Below are 21752 nucleotides of genomic sequence, written 5' to 3'. Positions count from 1 at the left end.
TAAAACATATATAAGGATTGAAACGTAAGTAATCGCTTTATTGTTAATCATGTGAATCATAATTATTATTATTATTATCATTGTAGTGCTTTGTGGTATACGATGTTTTTTGTTTGATTACCTGGCGCATAGAGAAACAAATCTGATGGTTTTCCAACACGGGAACAGGCAACATACAATTGACCATGTGAGAAACATGAGTTTTCTAGATTAATACCACAAACACTTAATGATTGCCCCTGGGACTTGTTTATAGTCATAGCAAAAGCAAGCCGCACTGGAAACTGTAGTCGTTTAAACTCAAATGGCACATCAGTCGGAATCATTGGGATGCGCGGTATGAGAACATCTTCTCCTTTATACTTTCCTTTGAGTATAGTTGCTTCACATTGTTTAGTAATTTTTTTATCGCTAACCGTGTACCGTTGCAAAGACGCGGTTGGTTGATATTTCGCAACATTATAACCACCGATCCAACCTTTAATTGAAGATTGTGAGGTGGCAATCCTGGCAAATCCAGCGAGTTTAAAAATTCCGGTGGATAGTTGACTACATCATCTTGATTAGTAGCCGAATCAACTGATTTATATATCCTCAATTCGCCTGTAATTTGTTCTTGAATTTTGAAATTTAATTCATTCACATCTATGTTTTTTGCAGCCAGTATAGCTCGTTCGCTCAACCAATCATGGTTTCTGTAATTTTGAGAAACATTTGGAAACACCTTCTGAATAAGTTCATCTTTTGATCGAGTTAACTGACAAAAACTTTGAGGAAAGTTAATGCAGCCAGTCAACATGTCTATAGGAAATTTGCCATTACCAATGTCAATGAGTTGTTTAGAGAATATGTTTCCAGATTGGTCATTTTGCAACTCGACACGCATATTCTTGCTTAAATGAAGTACTTTGACATGTTTCCACAAATTGGAGGACTTTAGACATGCATTGAGTTCATCAGCTGGCGTTGATCGTGGAATCACTGGCAATGTTTGACGAAAATCTCCTGCTAATAAAATCATTGCACCACCAAATCGGTTATTATTGCTACGTAGATCTTTTAAGGTTCTGTCTAAAGCCTCCAAAGATTTTTTATGTGCCATCGTGCATTCATCCCAAACAATCAATTTACATTGCTGCAAAACCTTTGCCATTGCAGAGTTCTTCGAAACGTTGCAGGTTGAAGTTTCATTGCTTTGCATATTTAATGGCAATTTTAGTGCTGAATGGGCTGTTCAACCACCTTCAAGCAAAGTTGCTGCGATTCCCGACGAAGCGAGTGCAAGTGCAATTTTATTTTGTGAGCGAATTGTTGCTAATATTAATGAAATCAAAAAAGTTTTTCCTGTACCACCAGGTGCATCTAAGAAGTAAATCCCTCCAGTTTCATCATTTGTTACTTTCATAAGAGTTTCAAATACATACTTCTGTTGTTCATTTAACAGTGGAAGATTTGTTTGAATTAATTCTTTCAAAGCGTTGAGATCATACAGTCTTTCTCCATGCAACTCTTGGTTAAAAGCGTCATGCATTGGACGATTGGGCGCGGTCAGGCCTAAATGAATTAATAGTTTGTTTGACATTATCAAGCACATGTCCTCAATTGAAATCAATGCTTCATTGTAAATTTCTTCACTGATTTGTATATTTGGATTTCCCATTCTATTCCGTATTTGATACAAAATATCATCAAACATATAATCTTTGTACTTGATCCACAAATCAATTGGGTTTGATGGGAAGCATGTAGATATGATTATAGAAAACAATGTTCGTATTTGATGAGCGTGTGATGATATTACAGCATCATTGAGAGTTTGATCCCAATGAGCGTCATTTTCAAGCAATTGCAAACGTTGACAGGCTTCTCTGTAGGATCCACACAATTCACCATCAACAGTTCGTAACTGTTGGAATGATGTTGGGCCACGTACATTGACTAATAGCAGTCGTAAATAAAAACATTCATCATTGCTTGGATTTACTGAATAAATCCGGCCAATCGCATCGGTGGAATATACATCTGTATATCCTGGAACTGGTTTTCCTTGTTTCCGTCGTATAAATCTCCTTGAGGATTGATTCCAGGTATAATATTTTGGCATTTCAGAATATAGCAATGTTTGTGCGAAATCATCGTTTTGGCATGTCTCAAAAAAACTGGTTAATGTAGTAGATGGTGGCTGAGCAGCTCTTTGTACTGCGTTCTGTGCTGTAAAATACACTCTTTGTCCATTTTCTAAATGCACAGCTAAGTGAACAACAGAAGGGTGTCTCTCATGAATAGGAAAAGAAAATATTCGCCAAACTGCTTCATTACTACTGACATAGCGGCCCATTTGGTATTGGGTAACTTCATCATTAGAATTCTCTGCACCAATTCCAATCACAGCCATATCACTCCCTTTGGTTACATATTTGCAAATGTATTTAATCGATTTCACTGAATGGCAAGATTCAACGTTGATGTGTGCTTTGAATGTCTTTGATAAAATGGGTGAATATGGAACAATCCAACGATTATCTATTTCAATATCTTGTTGATTTAATTTGACAATTGTTGATTTTCCATTGTATGCTGTCGATCTGCGACGATACAATGGATAACCGTCATTACCAGTAATTGTTTCCGATATTAATGTCCGTGGATATCGTTTTGAACATTTACCATCCATCATACACGGTGAATTTTGATTAAGAGTTCCACAGGGACCATGTATCATGTTTTTGATAACTACCTCATGCAATCCAGGATCTACTTGTACATTAGGGATTTCAGCTGATATCACTGCATCAACTTCATTTGGCCTTATCTTTTCAACCAACCAAATCAAAATGTGTGCATGTGGCAATCCTCGTTTCTGCCACTCCACAGAATACATCCAGCAGCGTGTCTCACCAAACACATTATGTTTTACGATGAAATTCATTAAAGATTTCAACTTTTGTCTAAAGACTCTGGCTGTAATATCATGACGATCAATGGGTGATTGCCCAGGGAATAACTCCTGCTTAATTTCTATCCATTGCGGATTGCATGTAAATGTGATGAACAAATCTGCTGTACCATAATGACGAACATACGACATGGCATCTTGAGCATATTCGTGCATATGCCGAGGGCTTCCGATGTATGTTGCTGGAAGAATAGTCATCCGACCGACATTCTGTGCATTTCCATCAGTATTAATCGCATCTCGAAGGTGAATATGCTCTTCAGATCGGAGTTTGGTTTGATTCAACCTGATGAATGTTAATCTCTCCGTTTCAATTTTAACATACATGTCAACAACATATTTGTGATATAATCGCCGACATTTCAATATGTGATTATCTTCATTTTCCCGAATCATTAGGCGGTATGAATAATAGTTCATTGAACTGACTTTTTTGTTGGTTTCAGAACCTGTAAACAGATTTTGTTTTAATAACATTCAAATACATAATATAGTGACTGAGATATTATCGCCATAGCTAAACTAATATTTTAGTTACCTGTAATGGGATTTATCATTTTTATTAATAAATCGTAGCCATCTTCACCTTGCCAAAATATAATGGGATATTGCAGTGCATCATATGAGCGGTGTGTTTCCTTTATACGCTGTAATTGATCATTCCGACGATGTAAAACAATATCACGGGATTCCAAGTTTTCTCCAACTACAACGATAGCAACTTCATCAATAGTTGGTGCATTAAAACGTCTTGTATGTTGACCTGCAGGTGTTTTATCAGCTCTGATTACAATTTTGTGATTATCGGATGGCATCAGATCCAGCGCAGTTTCAAACAATATAATCAATTGATTGTGTTGATGAAATAAAGTTTGTAATTGTTCTACAATAGACCTCTTTACTAAATTGTTATGTGCACAACGCAGATCAATTTCTTGTGGTGAATTGCCCATAAAATAAATTTGCAGGAATTTGTTGTCGCTATCTGACACTGGTAACAGTGAACCTGCTCTGTGATATATTTGTCCTTGTATCTGTAAATAAAAAAAATATTATGGTGTGGTATAAATTAATGGATTGTCAGTGATCAAACTTAAATAATATTTGATCTTAAAAAGTAAATATATAGTTTTAACTAATATCTATCAAATATAAAATATAATAAAAGTGTCACTGAAACTGAATCACCATATAATATGATGACTAAGTGATATATTTCGTAATGATTAAGAAATTGAAGATTAGTAACACATCTTAACTTTGGTGACGGAAAATTTTGTTCGCTAAAATAATTATGAGTAACTGCTATAATACATACCTAGAAAGTTGGCATAAAATTTTCCCGAACTGCATTTGTTGCCCCAAACGAAGTCATTTGAAAGCAATTGTTATATTGTTGGATATGTGTCAAAAAGTGTATAGAATCTGTTCCTATTCCTGAAACCAATGAGTGAATTGCCCATAAAATAAATTTGCAGGAATTTGTTGTCGCTATCTGACACTGGTAACAGTGAACCTGCTCTGTGATATATTTGCCCTTGTATCTGTAAATAAAAAAAATATTATGGTGTGGTATAAATTAATGGATTGTCAGTGATCAAACTTAAATAATATTTGATCTTAAAAAGTATATATTTAGTTTTAACTAATATCTATCAAATATAAAATATAATAAAAGTGTCACTGAAACTGAATCACCATATAATATGATGACTAAGTGATATATTTCGTAATGATTAAGAAATTGAAGATTAGTAACACATCTTAACTTTGGTGACAGAAAATTTTTTTCCCTAAAATAATTATGAGTAACTGCTATAATACATACCTAGAAAGTTGGCATAAAATTTTCCCGAACTGCATTTGTTGCCCCAAATGAAGTCATTCGAAAGTAATTGTTATATTGTTGGATATGTGTCAAAAAGTGTATAGAATCTGTTCCTATTCCTGAAACCAATGAGTACAATGGTTCTGGAGGTGGATCCAATGGTATCAATTTCACTTTACCATTTGCGCAACACAATGCATTGGCTTCGTTTTTGTATTTTAATGCCTTACAGTGTAAGCAAACCAAGTTCATAGAACCAATAACAACACATTGGTAGTTACTGTAGTCAATTAACACATCGTAACTGAAAGCAGCTCGATTCAAACTTGCGCGATTATTAGTTGAATGTCGCTCGCGCTTCACGCGTTTGTGATATCCGAATTCTTTCACGTTCATTTCCGTCGTCACGTTCTTGTGCAGTACGATTAGATCGGTAATTAGCTTGGTTTATAGCATTTCTGGTTCTTCTACCTAAATTGCTTCGTCTTATAGGAGGCATATCAAATATAAATTATTTTTTCACTAATCACGAACTAAACAAACACTAACTAACTAAACACTCTGCACAAAACACGATATACGAATTTGTTTGGTGTATCAGTTGACAATTCATCTGTCATCTGTCAAAAGTCATCTGTAACAGAAAACTTTTTTTTTTAAATTTGATATGACTTGAACTCAAATCCTTTTAAGCCGTACGAATTGTTTTATTTATTTAAAATTTGGATATTAAAAATAATAAAACACTGTTGGTAACGCGATTTTTGTTTGACTGATGTAATGACGTGGAAACTGATGCATTTTATCTCGCGTGCCGAAACTAATACAAAAGAAACGCGAGTTTCGGAACGCGACATTAAACTCCTCCAACTATGTATTCTGTGCTCCAACGCACACACGCACATTGTTTTGATAGATATGATCTTTGACGTTAGGAACACACCTACATTGCTTAGACAACAGTGAGTGCTTGTAATTTAATATGAACTTTATACCATAACAATAAAGCTCAAATTGACTACGTTTTAGTTACAAATCATTTGTATGGGAAAAAGAAAAGGGCTATTTTTAGGGTTTTTCCAGCAATAATTCTAATTTTTCTCGCCGTAAAAACCATCCTTGAACTTCAACGAACATTTTAAAAAAAGATTTGGCCAAATTGGTCCAGGCGTTGTTGAGTTATGCGCTTACCAACACATTTTGCGATTCATTTTTATATATAAGATTACTCATTCCAATAATGATAAAATTATTTCGTATGGCCTCTCTAAGATGGCACATTATATGGTTCATGTTACAGATTTCTTAAAATATTTTGCCATGTTGTCAGAAATAGTTCTACATTTCTCGCAGAGAGGGCACTAGGTATCATTCTAGTGTAAAATATATATTAGTTATTAAACCTGTTACTTAAAAACATGGACTATAAATACATAACCTCTTATTCCTTTTTAGTAAACTTAAATTAAAATATGTAATGATTGTACATACGAATTGTTCTTAACAATTAGTAATGTAAAAAATGTTTATGTAAACACAATTATAACCATCTCAGTCTATTTTGATATAGGTTTGATTAATTTACATATTTTAGTAGTTTATGTATTTTAGTAACAATCATATCGACACCGAAGCAGAATATTCATGACTATAAAGCATTTATGTGCATATGTTGGTATGAGTAAGAAGTAGATTATTATTAGCCACTGAACACTGAGTGTAACTGTTACTGAAAATATTTACCAATGCTAGCTATACAAATTGAATGATTGACTGATGTATTGATCTTGTATTCGTCCAGCTTGTTTATTAATGCAAGTACAATAGAAGAGTAGCAATAAATTAATATGTAAATTAAGATTGTACTATGCATATCTAATGTAATAAATATAACGGTTGTCGATCCGTTATAAGAGACATAAAAGGTACATTGTTGTAGCTCGAATGGAAAAAATTGTTGCATCCTGCATACTTACCAGACATAGCATCTTCTGATTACCCTTTATTCAAATCGATCGATCAAAATGAAATGCTAAGAATTGTTAATGATAATCTATGATAGTCTAAGAACAAATCAATTCAAAGTGAGTAATGCAGCCTTGAAAATTACAACATAATTAAAATATGTATTGTCATTATATGCCGGAATATGTCAAATTTCTCTGTGATCTAATAACCTAAATCAAATAATGTATAATGTATGAACAACAAGATGAATAATTAGTCCAGGAAGAAATATACAGTATTTAAATTTAACACATAGGCTGGAAAGTGTTTTGTTCAAAGTTGGCTTTATTCATCAACATAATCTCATTCAAGATCACATCATCATTTCAGCATCGCTCTAACAATTTAGTACTATTTTTGTAGAACAATTTACATTTTGCCTCAAAATAGGCCTGTCACCAGTTGCTGTCCACTCAGATGAAGATCGTTTTGATTCAGGAGTGAAGTGATGGATCCATGTTTCAGCCATTGTCACATATCGATATACAGAAATTCTGGTTTGCTACGTTTAAACGTGGCCAAACACGCGTTTTTGATCGACATTGAGCAAACGCGTTACCCACTTTGCACAGAGCTTTCTCATAGTTACATGCTCATGCAATATAAAACCAACACGTTCTATTGATATCCTTACGACGTTAGCTAACTTACGCAACTTCTTTTTCGATCATTTAAAACGAGTTTGTGGATTTTTTTGATGATTTCTGGTTTTACCGCTTCAGTTGGACCTTCACTGCGTTCTGCATAATTGGTTTCTGTACGACAACGTTCAAAGGCAGTAAACCAACGCTTTATTATTGTCGCTGATGAAGCAGATTCTTTATAACACTTTTCAAACCATTGCTTCGCTTGACGGTATTTTTCCTATCAAGAAATAGTGTAAAATTAAAAATTGAAGTAAAAGTGAAGTAAAAACATGAAATTGTTTTTGATCCATTGTTTTGAAAATAGCAAAAGTATTGTCACTCTTAGCACAATAACTCGCAAACTTGTAAGTAGAATACCATGACATTTTAACAGCTTTCTTTTGAAGGTTAATTCTAATTCAAAAAGTGGCGAAAGCAATAAAACCAGAGTCATCTATATGTTGGGGCCAGCACTTTTCAAATCATATGTTATCTATTCCATACTCACACTACTATGTATGTTATTATATATTACGTATTGTACATCTAGTGTGCAATACGTAACTTCTTCTGTTTAGCCTCTATTTCAGATTGTTGCAGATGTTACGAATTACTTTTCATTGTGACGAGACTGTATTATATACCACTTTTTGCTTTGGAACAAGAGATAAACTTTATTTACATTGTTCCCCTTTTATAAATTTTTGAACAGCCACTCAGGACAAACTACAACGCCTTCTACTAGTGATCTTTTATAATATAGAAAGAATATTTAACACAATTTACAAACTTCTACAAAACCATCAATAGTTCATTTTTGTTATATTCCTTCCAACAAAGTGCAACATTTCTTGGTGTTTATTTTTACCAAATACTTACTCGGAATGAGCACATATACGATCTGAAACAGAGGGTTAGTAAGGATTTAAATATACTTACCTGCTGATCGAGAAAGCAGACTCAACCAGGATGCTGTATTATATCTCTATAAGTCTACAATACAACCTAAATTTGATTATGGAAGCTTTCTGTACATCTTCTGTGCATTTTATCTCATATCACTGGAAACAATGCCCTGTTCAAAATAACGGCCTAAGACTCAATCTTGCCGCATATAAATCTAGTCCAATTATTAGTGTGCTGTCCCTTGAGGGCTGGCACTGAGCCCCTATAAATATAGAAGAAAATACTTTTTGGAGCAGCCTATAGATTTTGCTCCATATCATCAAATAATAAAACACTAAATCTGCTAACTAAAAGAAGGCCCATTACAACATCATGTGGGGCACGATCATATAAATACCAGTCCTTTAAGATTACAGAAATGACCCATTTTCATATGGATCATTCTAAACTAAGATTACTTGTTTCTTAATAAATATGGTGCGACATAAATGTTAACATTATGTTTAACATAATTAATTATTGAAAAAACACATTTGACTCTATCTGCAAGGTAGCCAGTCCATTAAGACACCAGGGAAGATTAACTTGCAATACAAAATACGTATACCCATTACAGGGGAGGGAACTAGATGTCAAGAGTATATTTTATGAAGAGGAGAAGGATTTTAACATTATGCTTTATGAAACAAAATGGATTATTCTTAAGAATTAACTTTATTTATTCATTATATAAGCATAGCGGTCAACAAGATCTACAAATGGACTAAAGACTGGAAAACACAGCTTAATAGTTCCAAATTTGTCCATGTTAATTTTTTGTTGCGGCGAAATGACAAAAACCTAATTATGTCACTTGACGGATGCTCTATCCTTCAAGCAGAATTAGCTAAATACCTCGGAAATATCATGTTAGATAAAAAGTAGAGTAGATTAGACTTAAAATCAATCAACTGTAGTGGTTAGTCGGAAGATTTAAAATCTAAGATCAACTAGATCTAAAATGAAAGATATTAGTTTATCAATCAATGATAAAGCCAATTTGGACCTATGGGGTGCAAATATGGGGTTGAACTAAAATATCAAATCAACTAGTAATCCAGCGCAACCAAAACAAAATTCTACCTTAACGAATACTGAAAAGAAAGAGAATTGACACAAGATTTTGCCTTAAAACATGAAATAAAGTTGCTAAATCACAGCAACGTAGAGGCAATGCAGTTACTGGACATCACGCAGGAAATCAGAGGATTGAAGCGAACCAAACCACATGAACTTAGTTTTATTTTAATTTGGAAAATACATATTGATGTATTAATGTGCAACAGAACAGTACTAATAAATTAATTTGTAAATTAAGATTGTACTAAGCATATCTAAATAAGATTTGATTAATTTAAAAATATATTAGAAAACCATAATTTCAGTGTTTTTTGAATAACTTCATGTTTTTCATCTTCCATCATAGAGATGTTACCTCAGAAATTATTCAACTACAAGTATTGAAATTTTGAATGGAGGTTGGTGTCCCATAAAGCTTCGATGAAATAAATGTGCTCTTTAATGAAAGTAAAATACATTACTTGGATATACATTTGTTAATTAGGCCTCCAGGAGATATCAGTACATAAAAAAACGCGCCTAGAACTCTACTTCATGGGTGGTGTGGAAAAGACTTTAATGTAAATATAATAAAACAATACTAATATAAACTATTATAGCTGTATAATTAACTGTACTTTAAATTATTCGATTGCACAGATTGCATCAGAGGTAGTATAATGTTAAAATAAATTATATTTGAGAAATTTTTTTTTCATTATTTTATTTAGGCTAGAATATTGTTATATGTCAAAGACAAAATAAACTAAAACTCAGAGTTGATGCGGCAATATTGCGACGTTTTGACATCATAAAATTAGATGACGTATGTCCACTGTTACTTTGGATAAACTATATTTATTTATTGGCATTGTATATTTTAAAATTAAAATTAAAATATTTTAAATAAATAGTTAGAAGCTAAATAGTGTTGCAAGAGTTGGTTAGAGTTGCAAAAGGCACCTGGTTAGGCCTACCCGAAAACCCAACCGTTCTAATTAAGATTTTCTCTTAGGTCATATCGTTCTCTTATATCGCATATCATATCGTATCTCCAGTCAACTCGTTAATGCTAGTCTTCCTGAAGGTTCCCTTCTGGCCCCCGCTTTATTCAATCTATTTTTAACATAACTTTCTATAAGGAGCGTTTTGTACTGCGTGATTCGCAACTCATTAGTGAAACTGCAACCATCCATGGCTGGAAAACCAATGTCTACTATTCGACCTACGATTCTGTTAAAAATCCCAAATCTAGAAAGCTGTCCAGAAAGGTTTCAAGATCGCAAACCTGCTATATTCTCTGCTTTACAAAACTAGCCGATCCCAATTTCCAAAATGAAATCTTTATTGCACAATATGTTTAATACGTTCCGATTTCCTCTACGGATCAAACATCTACTTTAAGTTTGTGGTATCAAATCGGGTGCAACGTATTTAAGTTCTCCAAGTTAAGATTATAAAGAGAATTATTAAAGCTCCATAGTTTGTTAAAAATGATCAGATTCACAGTGAAACTGACACTAAAAATAAAACACTTTATGTTCCATGCTTTCACAGTTCATTTGCAGATATTCGGAGAACTCTCATTCATGAGGTTTTCGATATGCTGGACTCCTGTCATCGTTCGTCAACTCCTCTTTTGCTATAACGATTTTTTTCGTTGTTGTGGTTCTTGCTTTTACCCTAGATGGGGATGTCGGCCGTGGAGAAAACTATTGATATATAACCAGGAAAATTATCGAGATTTTAATATCGATTAATTAAGTACTAATTTTAAAGCTTTATATGAAATAATTAAATGCCTTTTAGCAAATTTAAGAAATATTTTATTTTTTTAAAATATCGATTAACAAAAATATCGATAAATTATATTGGCCGTTGGCCGAACACAATAAAAAAACGGAAAGGAAAGAAAATTATTTATTTTTCGAAAGGAAGTTACAGCTTTTAAGATCTACGACTACTCGTTCTACGGACTAAGGTTGAAGCACTAGTTAAGATAGTGACATCAAATAGCTCATGATTTAAAGTCACAATATTTACTAATAACTTCGTTATAGGCATTGCAACTCTTGTTTGATATTGTATCAGCATGTTGCAATGTTTATTTGACTTTACTAATGTGTACACTGGCCAGCCACATAACTATATATCAGCAAAAAATATTGATATATAGTCACTTGAGGGAGAGTCATCCTGGCCTGGTATCCGGCTAGAATAAAAAAACAGTTGGACATATTGTGGTGGACACAGGTCACAAAACATTGAAATATAGAATGGGAACTTATATAGGCAGACTTAAACAAGAAGACGGAAGAGCTGGAAAAGAGCGAAAAGGCTTTCGAAGATCTTAAAGGGGAAATCAAAACTCTCACCGCTACAATTACAGACTTAATGAAGTATTAAAAAGATGTCATGGAAATAAAGACTCCCGCTGCCACAGAACCCCAAACCCAGACATAAGCTAAACCGGTACAACGGGTAGACCAAACTGAAGACCCAGACGACGGTTTCACCTTGGAGGAAAAAAGGAAGAGAGGGCCCATTACTCTACCTCAGGAAAGCCAGCTGCCGAAGGCCGGCAACAAGGGGAAACAGGCAACTGCTTCAAAATCATAACCCAATTTGGTAGCTAAGCCGGCCATACAATCTACCCAATCGAAAGCCAAAGTTAACGTACAGCCTTCGATTATAAAATTTGCCACCAGACCAGTGCCGATCACCAGGACGGTCAAACAAGCCGATCACCAGGACGGTCCCAAAGCCACTACCGAAACAAATTGCCACAAGACGAACCCAGCCTGCGCAGGTAAGTAGCCAGGCAAACCTTAACCTCCACAGCAAAAACAGTGCCAATCGTTTTGGCGACTGTTCCTCAAACTCCCACAAAGGAAAAAATTCCGCCTATAGTGCTCCGTGACAAGAAGAGGTTCATGGAGCTCATTAGAATTACTAATGCACAATCAATTGATATTATAACCCGAAATAAAAAGGAGGGCATTTTCTTATTCGTCGCCACAAGCGACGATTACCGGAAACTCACTAGCCTGCTCGAGGAAAGGACTTACCCTTACCATTCCTTCTGTCATCCGGAGGAGAGAGCATTCCGGGTAATAATAAGAAACATCCCAGAATCACTCTGCATTGACGAAGTACGTGAACTTCTCTTTGATCAACGCTTCCATCCCAAAGTTGTGCAAAGATGAAAATTAAAATTCGGGATAGAACTACCAATTGTTCAGGTAGTTGTCCCTCGCAAAGAGCGATAGATCATTTATATGACCAAACTCGGCGTCATCACAGTGAAGGTCGAGGTTCAGAGGGGAAACGGCCAGCCAGTGCAGTGCTTCAACTGCCAGCTTTTCGGGCATTCCCGCTCATATATCCATGGCTGGATAACGTCACGTACCTAGGTCTCCACTTCGACCGGCGATTCGGTTGGCTTTCCCAAATCCAGAAAGCAATCCAGAAATGTTCGGGGATAGCAAACCTGCTATCTTCTCTGATCTGCCCTTCTAGCATCATTTTCATCATCTTCATCAAATGTTTATTTTACAAGATCTTAATTCGGTCCCCACTCCTCTACGGATCTAATGTCTACTTCAAGTTTGTTACACCCAACCAGGTCAAACGGCTTCAAGTTTTCCAAAATAAGCTCCTCAGGAGAATATTAAACGCTCCATGGTTCTTCAGAAATAATCAAATTCATAGGGAAACTGGCACTCCAGAAATCAAGCACTTCATATCTCAATAATTCCACAAACAACAACTCAGCTCAAGTTCTTCTAAAAACGCGCTTGTTCGCGAGCTGGTCGACATGCTGGGAGCTTAGCACCGCGTCACCGCCAAGCTCCTCCCTTTTCCAGGCTGAAACGATCTCATTCGTCGCTACAGTCATAACTTTTGCTCCCATACAACAGTATCCAGTTGTGTGTTAACTCAGTTTCGCGAATCAATCAAAAATTTTGAAACATGCACACATAGTCGTGATTCCGAAAAAAGGAGCAGATTCTTTGCCTTCAGGTTACCGGCTCATGAGTCTGCTTAGGTCAATGTCTAAATTTGCTGAAAGAGCGATCCGGTTTGCCCTCACTGAGCAGAACCATATCATACCAGATGAACAACACGGGTTCAGAGCCAAATATTTATGTGCACATCAGACCACTAGGTTGGCCGCAGAAATTCACTTCGCCATGAAGAAAGAGCACAAGCTCTGCGCTTCCTTTTTAGACCTAACAAAAGCGTTTGACAAAGTTTGGCACGACGGCTTAATACACAAAGCCATCGAAGCAGGTTTACCCGAAGACCTGACAATTTTACTGCATTCCTTTTTGTCGGATTCGTCCTTTCAAGTAATGATCGGTAATACACTCTCCAGTCTTAAATCAGTTAAAGCAGGAGTCCACCAAGGTTCCCCATTAGCCCCAGCATTTTTCATTCATACATTTAACAACTTCATATCAGACATCCCAATGAAGAAAGATGTTGAAACCGCCCAATACGCGGGTGACATAGCTTTCTTCGCCAGTTCATGTTCTGTAGATGCCTCTCAGAGAAAACTTCAAATTCAATTAAATGCCACAGTCCAATGATTAAATTTCTGGAGGTTGAAAATCAAATCCATAAAACCCAGGCCATAATCTTTCACAATCAGAGAGACGTTCGCGCCTACCAACTGAGGGTGAAAAAAGTCTCAATCCCTTGGCGACAAAAGGCCACTCATCTCGGCCTCATCTTTGACCGTAGATTCCTATGGTCAGCACAAATAAATAAAGCAATCTCCAAAGGTTATGGTGTCGCCACAGTGCTTAATCCTCACATCAGCAGAAAAAGTAAACAGTCTCCGATGATTAATGATTAAAGTTTTGCTTTACAAGCTGCTTATCAAACCCGTCATGTTATATGGATCTAACACTTGGTATGGCTTTATAAGGCCGAAACTAATGGTGAACGCCTACCCACCCGCTGTGTTCTCCAGACCTTGTTCCTTCTGTTTACTACTTGTTCCAACATATGAGTTGTAACCTGTTCGAGAAGCGATTCACTTTTTATGGAGATGCCATTGTTTGGAGATCGGTTCCGTTGATTGCCTGAAAGATAGGGAAAGGTAAATAGGCTATCGATGGACAATACTTAGAATAAAATATATTGTACCAATTTTTCATAATAAAGCTTGAATTAAAGAAAAGTCCTTTAAACCTAATTTATAGACCAATATATGGGCAGATATATAAGGGAGTATATATAGAGTTAACATACAAAACTTTTCCATATTTCAATAGCAATTTTCTAAAAATAGTAAAAGTTTGTTCTTGCATGATCGGCACTGTATATTTCCAGGTCCTAATCTTCTTTTGTTAAAACATCTTCCTTTTGTAACTTTTAACTTATTTCTGCGTTTTCAAGTCGTCGGCTAATAATACAAAATGCTAAACGTTATTCATACATATAATGCGGCGAGTTTTGTAAGTATTTAGTATTCAGATAACGCATAACTCTCGTTCCAGCCTCCTAGAAGCCCGTTCATGCATATTCATCGGGCCATAATTAATCATCCGGGGGTGGGGGGCAAAAGCACCCCTTTCAGGGCCGGCTCGATTTATTGCGGCAGTGCATAGAACAAAATAGACGACAAAATAAACTCCATTTGCTTTTAATATTTTATTTTGAGTCAAAGTAAGTATATTAAGAGGAAATTAAAGCTACGAGACATTTATTTTTGGATATTCATAGATAGATTTTTATTACAATTACAATTAATTACAAGAAATAAATCTATATTATTTAATGAAAAGCACTCTAAAAAATGAGCAAGAATGATTAATTTGAATGGGTAATTTTAATTTGTTCACAGTATAGCCTGGAATTAATACCAATGTTATCTGGACCAGGAATATCCAAACCAAGATTTATTTGGATTGGACTTATTTCTTAAAATACGCTCTCAACTACGATATTTGATATTAAGTTTATCGACTGACAACAGAGAGGAACAGAAGAATCCACTTTTACCTATTTGTGGCATAACTAGTACACTTGTTCATTGTTGGACTTTTGGCCCTCATCTATGGACAACCCAAATTATAAGTAATTAGTTAAGTTACTACTAAGTTTAATTTCAAAGTTTATTTTGTAAAACATTTATATACATGCAGTGAAGTAAAGTTATTTTAAAAGCGTGGCAAAATGCTTCAAATTTATATGGGACGTAGTTGTTTTTTTTGCACTTGACCTTTTGTATTGTTACAAGCCTTAATAAATTGGTTAAGGATTGCGTATTATAATTATGTATTATAACCGATTTGATTGCTCAAATAATAATACATTGATATAAAATACAAAGAAAATGACTTGCGAAGATAATTTTGATGTCTGGCGTAACTAGGATGGTTGCTCCTTGTCGGCATTTAGATCGTGTCTTATGTATATTTATACTTGTGCTTGTTATAATTGAACAATTTTAAAGCGAAAAGGTTTAATAGCTTCAAGAAACTCAATAAAATTTTTTTTTATTACTCTTCGTGAGTCCACAATCTGCCCTATTGGCAACGAGTATTTCTTCTGTTTATATTATATATACATGGCATGTAGAAAATCACTTCATTAAGCAATCTTCTGTATAAAATATTATCTTAATTAATTAGTCTTATTCTAATGCCTATTCTAAACTCTACATATGTCCAGTAATCAGATCAGGTGGTGTTAAACGTTTTAGTCTACGCACTTCACTATCACGTCGCATATTTAGCTGATTAGCGAGTACATTGGGTTGCACTGACACTCTTTCGAAGTACTTCACACAAACACGTTGGATTACACTCTTTATAGGTTCTAGAGGAATATCGCGTTGTATCACTTTATTTGAAATATAGTACGGAGCATCAACAATGGCACGCAACACCTTATTTTGGAACCGTTGAATGATGGATATATTAGATTTGCTAGCGGTACCCCATAGTTGAATTCCATATGTCCAAATGGGCTTGAGTATAGACTCATACAGCAATACCTTGTTATCTAATGATAACTTGGATTTGCGCCCAATGAGCCAATACATTTGATATAATTTTAGTCCTAGTTGTTTCCGTTTAGAGAGTATGTGCTTCTTCCAGGTTAGGCGTCGATCTAAATGCATACCAAGATATTTAACATGCTCTGCTTGGGGGAGTTGACGATGATTGATATTTACTGGTGGACATGTTCTTCTACGCAGGGTAAACGTTATATGCGTGGATTTTGATTCATTGGCTTTAATGCGCCATGTCTTCAACCATAATTGTATTTGCTCCAGGTGGGTTTGTAGGTTTATTGATGCTGTGACTGGATCTTCATGGGATGCTAAGATTGCTGTATCGTCTGCATATGTTGCCACAGTAGATATTTTTGTGGTGGGCAGATCAGCCGTATACAGAAGATACAGTACTGGACCCAGTACACTACCTTGCGGAACTCCTGAATATATGGGATTTAATTCGGTATGTTCATCGCCTTGATTTACAATAAAATGTCTGTCAATGAGATACGATTTTAGTAGCTGATAGTCCGGATGAGTTTAACCTGCAAGCCCGTATGCCATACTTTATCAAAAGCCTGAGATATGTCTAGGAAAGCAGCCGAACAATATCTTTTGGCATTTAGGTCAGCGTTTATTTGGTTTACAAGTCTATGCACTTGTTCTATAGTCCCATGCTTATTGCGAAAGCCAAACTAATGTTCTGGAATAATTTTTCTTTTTTCTATTATATAGTTTATTTTTTTTAAGTATAATTTCTCAAAAACTTTCGAGATTATTGGTAATAAACTTATAGGTCGGTAGGAGGTCACATCTTCTGGTATTTTTCCTGGTTTAAGTATCATTAATATTTTAGCTACTTTCCAGATACTAGGGAAGTAATTAATACGTAGCATAGCATTAAATATATATGTTAATAGTTTTATAGCCTTTTCTGATAGTTCTTTTAAAATTTTGCCAGTAATTAAGTCATAACCAGGAGCTTTTTTAATATTAATCTCTCTCATTATTGCATGTTTAACTTTTTTGACCGTTAATTTCTCGTGCGGTAAATTCATTTGAAATGGCGAATCTAGAAAGCTAGTAATTTTATTTTCGCCATCTTTATGTAGCTGAGACTGGAAAGGTTTTTTAAGTGTTTTGAGAAAATGTCGGCCTTCTCTTTATTGCTTCTCGCCCAATTATTTTCGCTTGTTTTAATAGGTGGGTTATGCTGCTGGGATCTCCTAAGCTTTTTTGTTGCTTTCCACAACGAATAGTCTGTAGCCTCAGTTGATGTCAAGTTTTCTAGGTATTCTTGAATGCCTTGGTTTTGTTCAATTTGGATTAGATCTCTCAGCTCTTTTATGGCCCTATTAAATTTTCTTTTATTCTCTTCAGTCCTTTGCTGTTGCCAATTTCGTCGTAACTTTCTTTTTTCTGCTATCTTTTTCTGTATTGTACATGATATATGTGTATTTTTTTTTGGAAATGTTTCACTGTTGGGAGTCGTGGAATATGCTGCCTCCTGTATATTTTATGTAAGATTCATTGCTGCTATTTCTATATCCATTTCAGTTTGTAACGGTAAGTTTAGAGAGATATTTTGGTCTAAGTTTTCTCTAAATGAGGGCCAGTTAGTTCTATTATTGCACAGAGAAGGGGGTCTATCTTTGATGGTAATTTTTGAAGAAATTGTTACTATTATTGGTGAATGATCAGAAGACAGGTCGAAACATGATTCTGCCTGACACTTTTTTGGATCAATATTTTTTGTAATACAGAAATCTATTGTATCTGGTTTTTTTATTTCTGTCTGAAGGCCAATATGTTGGTTCACCAGTAGAGATATGTTGTAAGTTATCTATCCTTATGGCTTTGAGCAGTTCTCTACCTTTTGAGGTTATTATTATTGAACCACACATTAAATGTTTTGCATTATAATCTCCTCCTGCTATAAATCTATTACCTAGCGTACTGAAGAATTCTTGAAATTGTTCTGCCTTGTTGTTATGTTTTGGTGGGCAATAAATCGCAGAAATTGTTAATGGTCCATGGGCTTCCTCTATGGTTATACTGGTGGATTGCAGGTAGTTTTTTCGGAATTTTTCTTTTTCGAAATGCTTTATATCATCTCGAATTATTATGGCTGTACCTCCATGTGCTTTATCATCAGGGTGATTTGTATGATAAAGCTTATATTTAGGAACTTTCAGATAATTCTTGTCCGTAAAGTGTGTTTTGGAAACCATCATAACGTCAATATTTTGTTTATTTACGAACATTTTTAGTTCCCTGGCGTGTTGTTGGAGCCCATTGGCATTCCAGACGGCGATTTTGTAGCTATTGGTTTCAGGCATTAGGCAAGTTTGCTTACGACGGTTGTGAGTAGACCAAGCATCGTACTCATTTGATCCATTAGTTTGGCCATCATATTTTCTAATCTTGAGATGTTGCTAGTTTCAGTAGGTTGAGATATTGTCTCTCGTTTTTGTGCTGAACCATTTTCAACTATTTGGGCATAAGTTATGTCTGGTTGACTTGTTCTGGTGGGTAGTGGTAGATTGGTAGTAGTGGATTGTTTTTGTTGATGCCTTTTTTTCCTTAAGGCAGGATAGAGTTTCTGCTGTAGTTGCTTGTGAACTGCGCAACCCTTGTAGTTCGCTGGATGATTTCCGTTACAGTTAACACATTTCACTTTGTCATCGCGAACTTTACGAGTACAATATCCTGTCTTATGTTCTCCTGCACATTTTACGCATCTATATGATTTGCGACAGCAAGTCTTTGTGTGCCCGTGCGCTTGATACCTTGTGCATTGCGGTATAATTCTTTTTATATGTGGTGGTTCGTATTTAATAATATTATTTTCCAATTTGGTGATTTCATACACCGCCTTATTATTTCCATTAGGTTTTATGTCTATATAAAACATAGGCAGAGGTTTTTTTGTCGTGTGATGTCGTATATTGTGAATATTTACGACCTCGTGGCCTTTTTCAGCTAGTGCTACCTTGATGGTGTTAAAGTCCGTCCCGTGATGTAATCCTTTTAATACGAATTTAAATGTTCTCTCGGATTTTGGCCTGAATGTGTGGTATTGGGTGTTTCTTTCATCTAATTCTTTTATAAGAACTTTAAAGTGATCCGCTTCGAACAATTGGATTTTAATTGTTTCATAGCTCACTGTTTTAATTGTGTAGTTCGTAGTAATGGAAGAAACTAAATAAAAATGAAGTTCTTTTAATGTTTTTTTTTTAAGTTTGAAAATGTATTTATTGGGAAAAACTAGTACAATTATTTATCAATCAAAATATTTTCCACATTTTTTTTTATTTTACTGGCAAAATGACAATATAGTGTTGAGAGAACGATGTTGGTTTACCAACGCTCCAATAGTCGGCCATCTTCTTCAGTATATGGAAACCATATGCTGTCAAACTTATGTTGTATCGATCTGAACAATTGCTAAATACTATGTTTAGTGAGTATGCTGAGTGGTGCAGAACTTTCCGTTCGAGCTGCAACAGTGTTCCCTTAACAACTGTTGTTGTGATATAAAAATATTATTTCTAGTTTGTCACTTACTAATTCTGGTCATTTCTGCAATAGTATATGACAATAAATGGCCCAGTTTTTTAAATGATGTCACAGACATCCATTGTAGTTATTTACTTCCTTTTGGATTTTTCCCATCGCTAGTAAAAAGTCGAAAACAGTTGATTCAACAACTGCTAAGCTGCCTGAAAGTGCTCTAAGGGTTTTTAGCTATATTTTCGTTCAATAAGTTCAAATATCAATTTCAAATCATTATTTTAGGATCTTCTTGACACTTCAGCTAGCTTTTTGTCACTGAAGTCAAAATCAGCACATCGATGAAACCAAAATCGACACGGATAAGATGCAACATCAGCACTAACAGGCATCCCTTTGTCTCTAAAAGAGCTTGAGGGATTTCGGCCAGATGATTTCTTCAAATTAAAAAACAAATGTATTGAATGCAATTTTCAGCATTTTATGGTTAGGACCTGAGTACACTGAATAACTTAATAATACTAAATAAATTTTGCTGACTTTAAGTGAATACATCATGTTAAAGACAATTCCTATGTAGTTAATGGAAAAGTAATATTAGAAAAAACTGGAGTTCAATGTGGAGAAGTTGATAAAATATATTCAGCACTCAGCGTGACAAAACCCCTTAGAAATCAGAAGGAAACTAAATGGTAACTACCCTAAATAAATTATAGCAATAATAAAAAAATGAGTGAGGAAGAAATTGCATTAGTCCAGGTCTCAGCAAGATAAAACAAAGTTGAATAATCTTACATCCCACCTATGACATACAATTAAATAATTAAACAATGAAACCATATTATATATTTGTAAATTATATTTTATTTAAAAGATTTGGAATGTCTACTTGAACTTTCTAATAATGCTAGTGCTGAGTACTCGCTGTGGAGAGCTTCCAGAAACTTGCAAATACCGTCGAAAGAAATGGAGGATGCAAGCTGGGCCAGAGATAATTGGGAAAAGGCTGCAAGATTTGCGGACCACTACAGAGGGTATTTTAACATACAGGAGTTGGTGTTAAAAAATAACAAATATAGTATTAGGGCATAAAAGACTCCTGTTTTGACTTTATTACCGGTAAAACATTAAATGAACTTCTAAGAAAAGCACTAATTAAGGTCATAAACCTAAATAATGTAATACCACACAATCTAATACCACAACTGTGGAAGGTGGCTGAGGTAACTTAATTATAATTCTTACAGTAGGAAAGCCAGCTCACGAAACAGTGCCATACCGATCATATCACTATTGCTGACAATTTTAAAAATTATTTAAAATACTTCTATTGAAAATGATAAAACTAATCATTTAGGAAATTTATCTTATTTCGGATCGCCAGTTTGGTTTCAGTTTCATTAAGAATTCACGATTTAGCAGGTTCACAGAATTACCTATGTCATATGAAAATCACCAGAGGAAAATCATATTTGTTCTTCTATTTTTTAGATGTTCTTTAAGCTTTCGAAACAGTTTGGAATTATTCCTACCAAAATGTTCACTCAAGGAATCATATATAACTGATGTACTGATGTTATTGGGTAGATATTCACTTCTGTTAGTATGTAATAAGCTCTTACCGTACCAACAAATCTTGAAGCCAGCGTGGAACTATGGTGTTCTACTCTGCGATTAAATCAGCCAAAGCAATAGAAATTTTATATAAAGATTGAAATATAAGATACTCCGAGGTATTTGTGATGTTCCATGGTACATTCGTAATGACAATCTACATAAGGACCTGAAGGTAAAAACTGTCGATAA

At 34.9% G+C, this 21752-nt stretch overlaps 1 protein-coding gene across 3 annotated transcripts; it reads right to left on the bottom strand.

Annotated features, from left to right (window-relative positions):
* Nucleotides 1-17: 17 nt before the first annotated feature.
* On the bottom strand, nucleotides 18-5748 carry LOC143190125 (uncharacterized). Of its 3 annotated transcripts, none has more exons than XM_076394239.1 (5): nucleotides 4964-5403; nucleotides 4785-4903; nucleotides 4275-4500; nucleotides 3495-3990; nucleotides 18-3405 (listed from the first exon to the last, which is right to left on the bottom strand). In XM_076394239.1, the coding sequence occupies exons 4-5, from the start codon at nucleotides 3907-3909 to the stop codon at nucleotides 1235-1237; spliced, it is 2586 nt and encodes an 861-aa protein (XP_076250354.1). In that variant the 5' UTR covers nucleotides 3910-3990; nucleotides 4275-4500; nucleotides 4785-4903; nucleotides 4964-5403; the 3' UTR covers nucleotides 18-1234. The 3 variants fall into 3 exon arrangements, with proteins under 3 accessions (XP_076250354.1, XP_076250355.1, XP_076250353.1); XM_076394240.1 differs by having other exon boundaries at nucleotides 4785-4897; nucleotides 4964-5380; XM_076394238.1 differs by having other exon boundaries at nucleotides 4785-5748.
* Nucleotides 5749-21752: the final 16004 nt, after the last annotated feature.

Source organism: Rhynchophorus ferrugineus, unplaced genomic scaffold (assembly GCF_030347505.1).
Source record: "Rhynchophorus ferrugineus isolate W39M unplaced genomic scaffold, kcgeb_rfMv2 rfM2, whole genome shotgun sequence".
In the NCBI taxonomy this organism is placed as follows: domain Eukaryota; kingdom Metazoa; phylum Arthropoda; class Insecta; order Coleoptera; family Curculionidae; genus Rhynchophorus; species Rhynchophorus ferrugineus.
This window is presented reverse-complemented; position numbering and strand designations above follow the sequence as displayed.